This window comes from Zonotrichia leucophrys, chromosome 1A (assembly GCF_028769735.1).
Source record: "Zonotrichia leucophrys gambelii isolate GWCS_2022_RI chromosome 1A, RI_Zleu_2.0, whole genome shotgun sequence".
Taxonomy (NCBI): Eukaryota; Metazoa; Chordata; class Aves; order Passeriformes; family Passerellidae; genus Zonotrichia; species Zonotrichia leucophrys.
The window spans coordinates 32,892,480-32,901,363 of NC_088170.1; the positions used below are offsets into that span (position 1 = coordinate 32,892,480).

Genomic DNA, 8,884 nt, shown 5'->3' on the forward strand with positions numbered 1-8,884 from the left:
ATTTTCTCTTTACTCAAAGCAACTTTGTACAGTTCTTGTGTATTATTTGGCTGAAATTGTACAAACATTTGCAGTCTCTGGGTCTTCTATGCAAAAACAATTACTTGACCAAATGAAGGAAAGGTGCTTTTTGGAGTTTCTGTTCTGCTGTAGTGGAGACTGTGAGCATGATATTGGAGCTATAAATTAGATTTTGCAAAGCAGCATTTCTGTAGGGAGTCTGCTGCTTCAGACCACCAGGCTATAATCGGCATTTTTCAAGGGGGTATTTTCCCTGTGTTTTGTTGCAGTATCTTCAGCAAGAGAAGTAGAGCAGTAATTGCAGACTGCATTGACTCTTTGTTTCAGCTTTTGATCACAAAGGCTATCAAAGAGCAAATATGCTTTGTAGGTATTCTGCACTGCTTTTCTAAATGCACCTTTTTAAAGGCTGGCATATGGTTTGAGCTTATAGGCAGAGAATGATTTTGCTGTCACTGGCTGTTTACAACATCAACATCAACATTTGAGCTTGTACCTAATGCTCCTTTTACAATCAGTGGAGAGAAATGTGCACATTTAGAGGAGTTTAGTTAAATTATCTGATTATTTTAGACATCTTCTTTCCAGTGAAAGAGTTTGTATTTTAGAAGAGTCTCTTTAACTTCCCAGCAGTAATTAATTCTAGCATATTTAGTTCAGGAGGTGTTACCTGTCGTTAGGTGGGCTGGATCCCACACAGCATGTTTCTGAATACTACTGTATTCTCACTTGACTGCTGACACTTTTTTGTATTAATACTTTTGGGGGTTTATTTTAATTATCAGATTATCCTAGGGAACACATAAAGAGATCAGTTGTGTATGCAAAAAAACTTCATGCAGTCCCTACAAGATTTTTGCTGCTGATAATTACAGCTATCTAATGCTTCCTATGAAGGCTGTTTTGGTAGTTGCATTGATCCTGTCCTCCTCAGGTACCTGCTCAATGTGAAGTGTCTCTTTGGATCAGGAGTGCATTCTTTTGGGTACGTGGACAATCCTAAGGGACTTAACATCAGGCAAAAATCTCTGAGAAAAAATGGGACCTCCTTGCATTCTCCTGAAAACATCTTCAGAGAGGTCAGATGAGTGGAGCTGTAGCACATGCACGTCTGATTTCAGGAATGTTACAAGATCTGACAACAAGAACTGAGGGATAAGGAAGCATAATTTGTATTTGTGAACAGTGTTCATGCCCTGTTCATTTGGGTACACCTGAACAATGCTTATGGCTTCATTCAAATAGAGGAAAAGCCCTCAAGGCTGGTCTCCTCAAGATGAGTTGCCATGTATGACAGGGCAGAAAGGGCTAAGTGGTGTCTTAGGACAGAATTTCCTGCAAACAACCCTCTGAAAAAAAATAAATAGTGTAATACCTATTAACTAAGGAATCAAAGTTATTTCTGAAGTGTATAAATGGAGTCCCAGAACTGGAGTAATAAGGTATTACTGGTCCCATGTTTGTCACTTGTCACTGTATCATACTGGTGCAAGCATATTGAGGATGATGGCTGCTGGAAACAGGTTCCCTGAAAATCTTTCTTGTTCACTACCCCAAAATTTATAATTACTTTTTGAAGTCTTTGCTTTGGTGTACAGTTCTGATGTTCTACTGACGTTGAAACCCACAAGGCTCCCTAGTATGGTCTACTGAGCATTACTTTTCCTCTGATTAATCTTCTGGTTGATCATGTAATTAGTTTTTCTAGGTAAGTATGTATTCTGTTTCTTTAATTAATTAACTCTTTTGCCTCAGCTTTGCTCATGATTATTCCCTCCCTTGTCAAGGTCTCCCATTAACTCTTGCAGCATTGCCTAGTGACATACATGCTTTTTCTTTCTCTTTTTTTTTTCCCTCTTTTACAGACTTCCCTGAAGTTGCACCGTGCATTTTGAAGATGTCACCAACAGATCAGCAGCTGAACAAGCTGGCAAGGAGGCTGGGACCTGAGTGGGAGCATGTAGCTCTGTGCTTGGGTTTGTCCCACACTGACATCTATCGATGCAAAGTCAATCACCCTCACAACCTGCAGTCACAGATCATAGCTGCATTTGTGCTGTGGAAACAGCGCCTGGGGAAAAAAGCAACAATCCAGAGCCTGCACTCCAGTCTGATGGCAGAGGAAGTGGATCCTTCAGTAATACAGTACATGCTTGAGTGAAGCCATGCCATTTATTCAGAGCCTCCACGGGTTTTGTTCAATTCAGTGAAGAGGATGGAAATGTATGTTGAAGATTGGATGCTTCAAGCTGTAAAAAAAAAATGGGGCTGGGAACTGCGATTTTATTAAGCTTAAACATTCCAGTTTTCTGTGACATCTTGTGAGTTGTAATTCTTTTCATGCCAGATTAATTTTTAGCAGGCATTAAAAAATGGATCATTCTTTCCTGTTCCCTTTTGTGCTATTTCAGTGGGGATATAGGGTGACAAAGTTCTTGCAACAGGCGGGCCTGCAGTGAGTTCAGCAAGGTTTTCGATTTCACTGAGGGAGTAAGACTTGGTTTAACTTATTTTCTGGACTATGTAGGAGCCTTTTTACTGCTGTTTCATGCTACTTCCCTGATATTACAGCAAGAAATGAGACTAATCACCATTACTAATTTAAAAATTTTACAACAGTTATTGCAGGTGGCTAATTTCACATTTATAAAAATTTCAGCATGTAGGGTTTCTTGCTAGGATAGATGGTTGGCACTTTGGTCTGCCTTTGAAAAAGACCCTAAGTGGAAGTAGCAGGAATGTAGTGTGCCTGTGAGGGTTTCTACTGTTATAATTTAATGGGTGTAGGTTTCTGCAGGCAGGCCCTATGTGGATATGCCTTGTCACAGGTGGGAAGTTCTCAAAGACACACAGTAGAAAAGTGACCAGAAGCAGGCAAGAACCAGGTAAACTGTGCAAGAAGCAGCCTAAAAAAGGAGACAACTTCTAAGTTGTCCATGTTTGTCTCTGCTAATAAACTGGGACACCGCGGGTGCCTGCAGAGTCTTTGAACTGTGCTCAGTTTCCAGGCAGCCTTGTTTCATGGTGAGCTCAAGCATCCACAGGCACATTGCTCTGACCACTGCACACCCAATAGGGTAGGGAATTCTGCAGGTCCTTGCTGGTCAAAATGAACTTCCCACTGCTCTCCCTCCAGCTTCCCTCCAGGCACCCACCAGGCTCATTTGCTTCCCACCAGCTTTTCTGCACCTACTAGGGGCAGCTTTGACACTGCTATCCTCAGTTCTTTGCCAGTGTAATTGTACCACCAATGAAAATAAGATTTTATGCAGAAAAACAGTGAAGCTTATGTTCTTCTCCTCCTTCTCTTCTGTCATGGAGATTTTATTCCTGCTGGGAAAAAATACTGAGATCTTTGCTGACCAGGCAAAGGGGGATCAGTCTGCAGGACATCCAAAGGCAATGGGAGTGACCAGATATTCTCTGAGGCCTATTGACAAGAGGCAGAATACATTTGAATTCTCCCTGAGCAATTTGCTGTACAGTAAATGATGAACAGAATTTTGATGCTGAGTTTCAAGGTCTGTTTATGAGCAAGTTACTTTAGACTGTCTCATCTACAGAGTCATTGCCAAAGAATTTCCCATCCTGCAAAATTTGCTCTAATTTCACAGCTTAACAGCCTTGCCTGAAGTTTTTACCTGGCAAGAATGAACTTCACTGCTTTTCATTTTAAAAAATTTGTTCTTTTTATATGCAAACTTTGAAAGACATGGGAAATTAGAAAAGACAAAGAGATTTTAAAGAAATCCTATATGCCTTGGTTTTTAGAAGCATGGAAACAGAAAATATATTCTGTCAGGATCTGGCTCCTGCAGGTTCTGAAGCAATCTGGTAATATTTTGGTTTTAATCTTCTGTATAGAGTTCTGACCTTCAGTAAATTGTGATACTGTTATACCTCACTCAGATCTTAATTAGGCATATTCTACTTCCAGAGATTAACTATATCAAAAATTCCAGATAAACAAGGTAAATTAATTTAGGGTTTGAGTTTTATTTTTTTCTTTTTCATGATGCTTTAATGACAACATATTCTTTTTTAGGTGGAAAACCATCCCAGAGCAGGTGTACAGACATTTGGCAAATTCATATGAGCACAGCCCAGCACAGGGAGTGGGATGAGAACTTTGAAGCAATTCTGACAGTGAGATTGACAGGAGCATGGTTTGCATATTAGGGAAGAGAGGCAAAGCAGTCTTCCTGGCAGCAGTTTGGAGGAAAAAAAGCTAGAGATGGTTGACAGGAGGAACTTCTGAAAATGTGATGTCGAAGAAGAAGTTGACTCCCGGTGTCATAAATGTAAGTACCTTATCTTGCTCTGAACCAGCAAGAACCAAGTCTGAACACAGGCTGCCTTCAAGGCAGTTCATCCCCAGTTAACCCAGAATGAGCACAGTGCTCCAAGGAAGCAACCAGTCTGGGCAGTAAAGCAATGTAATGGGCACACTCACATGACCCTCATGCCTTCTTCTCTGGGTGAACTTTGCATTTCATGTTCTTCATTTAATGAAATCATAGGATGGTTTTGGTTCAAAAGGACCTCCATGATCATCTAGCTCCAGCACATCTACCATGGGCACCTTTCAGTTGCACCAGTTTGCTCAAAGCCCAATCCAACCTGGCCTTGAATGCTTCCATGAATGAGGCATCCAGACGTATCTGGGCAGTCTGTTCCAGTGCCTCATTGCCCTCACAATTAAGAATTTCTCCCTAATATTTAATCTAAACTTACCCTCTTCCAGTTTGAAGCCACTCCTCCATGTCCAATCACTACATGTCCTTGTAAAAAGTCCCTCTCAAGGTTTCTTGTAGGTCCCTGTTAGATAGTGGATAGTGCTATAAGGTCTCCCCATAGCCTTCTCTTCTTCAGGCTGAGCAGTCCCAGCTATGACAACCTTTCCTCATAGGAGAGGTGCTCCAGCCCTCTGGTCCTCTTGATGGGGCTTCTCTGGACTCACTCCAGTGCTTCTATATCCTTCCTGTATGTGGACTCAAGAGCTGTTAGCAGCACTCCAGGTGGGGTCTTATGAGAGTGGAGAAGAGGTAGAGAATCTCCTCCCTCAATCTGCTGGTCATGCTTCTTTTGATGCAGCCCAGGATATGGTTGGCCAATGTCAGGTTATCCATAACTAATATACTTAGAGTCTTTTTAATGGTTAAGAAAGCAACCTTCAGTAGGTATGAAATTTCATGCCAAATAAGGCTTCCTTTCAAGCCAGGTATCTGTCTGAGTATCTGCTATGGGGCACTGGAAACCTGATGGGTAAGTGTCATATCAAGTAATTTCTCCAGCTTCTTTAGGTGGGCTAAATGGTACAACCCTTGCACCTGGTACTAAAATTATAGGAGCCACAGCTAGACAAGGATTATAAAACCTGGCCTCTCATATTGTAGAGCAAAGCATAGAATTAATAATTTATAGTTGCTTTCGCATTCCAAAGGCCTAAATGAATGCTGTAATACTTGAGTTGCAAATATTGAAGGGAGAGGTTTTCTTGTTTTATGAGATTGTTTCCATTGCTGATATTTTAAATTCATGGAAATGTTCCTATTAGACTCTTCATTTTTATTAAAGCTTGTTTTTGCACTACACAAGTGCAGGGATACATTTAAATGACAGTAGTATTTCTTTAACCCAGTGGGTTTTTCCATCCACTTAAAAATATTTTTCTTCTGTATGTAATGCTTTATTTTGCACAAGGATGCAATTAAGACAATTTAATTCTTCAGATGTATAGTACGGCCTCTTATTCTCTCATAGAACACTCAGAAGATCTTAAAATGTTTATTCTTTTCTGCTAATTTAAGACCAAATGTTATTTATTTAAATCTCATGGGCAAGCCTGTGACTTGAGTGTTGTTCAGGACTGAGGCAACTCAGCAAGTTTCCCTGTCTCTCCCTTTGCCTCAAACTCCTTTGTGCCAAAGTTTAGGTGATGACAGGAGACTTGCACAGGGGCTCCTGTCCTCCCTGCCCACTGTGCACCCAGGACTGGTGCAGGGGAACCCCAGTTCCTCCACTTGGAAGTGGTGAGGAGTGCAGCCCCTTTGGGCTTTGGGATGGAGCGTGAGTTTGGCCAAGGTGAGCCAGCAGAAACTGCTCTCTGACGTGTTCAGGTTTCTTAACCAATGTCAAAAAATTCTCACTAGTGAAACTGGTATTATTGGTATCTACTTATTTGTGGCAGAGTTTAGGAGCTACAAGACAGGAAAGCATAAATGTGGCCACTGCTGGAGCTTCCACTGAAACAGATGGCATAACTTCCAGTCCTTGGAAGAAGTCGTCATTGATTTTCTTCCTTGGTCTCCAGGGAAGACTTTGACATCCCATTTAACTCTTCTAAGATGTAAAGAAGCTCTATTAAAAATCTAAAACTAAAAAAAATCTCTTTTGTACTCTGGAAGTACAAATGAACTCCTAGCGTGGCAATAGGCAAGACCTAAGAGCACTAATTCTCACCTGCATAAGCTGTATGAATGATCACAAAGGAAGGATCTTCTCAGGGTAAAAGCATGTCAGACTGCCAGCATTTAAAGTGGCTAGAGTGTAAAATGAAAATGCAGTCATCTGTAAGCCACTTCTCCCAGATATAGTGGGGGAATTTCCATCTGGAGCCATATTTTATGGCAGTAATTGATATATAGAATAAAACATTTTGCAAAAGTCTGGAAAAATAAACAATGTCATATTATATTCAAAGAAAATAAAAGGCATGCTCATCTCATGCTAAATGTGGTCATGCTGCCAGTTTTGTTTCTTATTGGAAAGGGAAACAGTCTCTGAGAGCTAATCTGTTTATAAGCTTCCATATTCTCCATAGACATAGACTAATGTCAAGACATAGTAGAAGTAGAGCTAAAAGGACAGTTGACAAAACCTTTGTCTGTTTACAGTGAATATTCAAAATCTTTCTCCAGATTTCCCTAAATGAAAAGAATTTTAACTTTCAAGTTGCCTTACTGTCACCTAAGATCTAAAGATCTAAAAATAAATCCAGTGATTTGGCTTCCCCCCCACCACCAAATGTTGTGGGTTTTTTAAACTGATGACCTGAAAAAAATGAGCATTTGCCAGAAACAAAAATAAGCAAATTTTAAAAATTAGTATGTGTTTTAGCAGAATCCACTTCCAAACATAGCATTTTTAGTTGCGAAAAAAGATTAATTGCATTTTCCTTTTGAAACTGGTGGGTAGAGCTGATGATGGTGCAGGAGGATTCCTGTCTCTTCTGCAGGAAGAGACTGCATTTAAACATCTGTAGGTGATGCAGGTACCATTTCTGAAGCTGATGTCTGCTCCAAGCCGCAACAGCAAAGAGATAAAAAGTCTCTTATTAACTTTAGTGTACTTTGGATTAGGCCTTCTTTAATTGGAACCTGCTGAAGCATGGTTCTAGCATTTACTATCTCCTTGTGAAAAAGCAGCCTTTTTGGATTTGAGGCAATCAAAAGGAAAAGGAGTTTTGTGGATGTAGTAGGAATTCTAGGCTAGGGGGTCCTCTTTTCACTGCCACAAGTACTACTTTGCACTATTCACTTCCAAGTAAGTGCCATGAAAAAGGAAAACAAACCAAAAAAGCACAACCAGAAAAGTGGAGCCATGCAGCAAAGGATATTGAAAATCTCCAAAACCAAGATAATGTTGAGTTTTGCTATGAGAAAAGTCCCATAAAACCTGGGATTTGGTGGCTCAGGAGACTATTAATACATTTATGGAGTTTTCCACCTTGAGATCAATGTTGCAAAGCCACTGCTGACCCAAAAGAAGCACTATGTAATAGAAATCTGTGGGTTTTCTTTCTTCTTTCTTTACAACTTTGACATCTGACTCACACAGAACCAGCCCTTGCTGTCAGACTTGGGAAAGGGCAGGCAGGATCAAATGAGCCAAGTACCTGAACTGCCTCAGGCCATGAGAGGGACAAACCCATTAGACCCTGGGGCAGAGTAGGTACTGTGCTTTGCTCTGGCTGCTGAGATTTGTGCAGAGAGGTCACTGGGTTCTCAGGATGACAGCCAGACCTTCAGCACACCAGCAACAAGTTCATTCACATGGAGAGGATGCACAGAGACCTCCTTAACAGCTCCTTGCAACATATGCTCAAAGGCTGTTTCACTGGCTGCTGAGTTACTTCTGTCTCTTGTGAGGGCTGTCCTGAGGAATGTGTGCCAAGGCATAATATTCAAGTGCCCGGGGTCCTGTTCCTGCATGACAGAGTCACCTCCCTGAACAGTCTCAGGGCAGGTAAGGACAACACCTTAGCTGGGAGCACTGCTCAGGCTTAGTGCTTATCAGCAGTGTTCCTAGTTGGAGATGTAACTCTGGAGTCAGGATTAATTTTTGGTTAACAATATCACTTTTTTTCTTAAATTTAGAATTGGTCCAGCACTTCCTCTCTGGTTTGGGTTCTGTGCTGATAGAGGAAATGTTTCCCTGCCATTGGGATGCTTGCACTTGGTCATTTGGCAGCTCTTAAGTAAGCCTGCCCAGTGGCATGCAGCTCAGGTATGGGCCTCAAATATTGGCCCTCCTGACTTTGCAAATGTGCAAACATTCTACTATCTGTGACTTCTGCATGTCACTGTTCACTGTGTTTTCAATCATTAGCTATTTTATTGTTATTTATTATACTTGTCTATCTTTGCACCACTAGCTTTGGGTTATCCTGAAGACAATCATTCAGTTCTCCTTGAAAACTAGAGTGGGGTGTTTCTGGGGTTTTTTACATGTACACTGAACACCATTCTCTAGGAAGCAAGCACGCAGAGATTCCTACACTGCTTCAATGTTTATTTTTAGCTGTACTTTCTCCATCAGGAGAGTGAATTTTCCCAGCTTCACCTTGTGAACTCCAGGAAGG

The 8,884-nt window shown here is 41.1% G+C and overlaps 1 protein-coding gene across 2 annotated transcripts in view; it reads left to right on the top strand.

Moving 5' to 3' along the window:
* Window positions 1–2,404, top strand: part of CRADD (CASP2 and RIPK1 domain containing adaptor with death domain) — a 76,941-nt gene extending 74,537 nt beyond the window's left edge. For both annotated transcript variants that reach the window (XM_064702059.1, XM_064702060.1), the window contains exon 3: window positions 1,887–2,404. In XM_064702059.1, coding sequence (XP_064558129.1) covers window positions 1,887–2,182 — 296 coding nt within the window. In that variant the 3' untranslated portion in view covers window positions 2,183–2,404. The remainder of the gene's footprint in view (window positions 1–1,886) is intronic.
* Window positions 2,405–8,884: the final 6,480 nt, after the last annotated feature.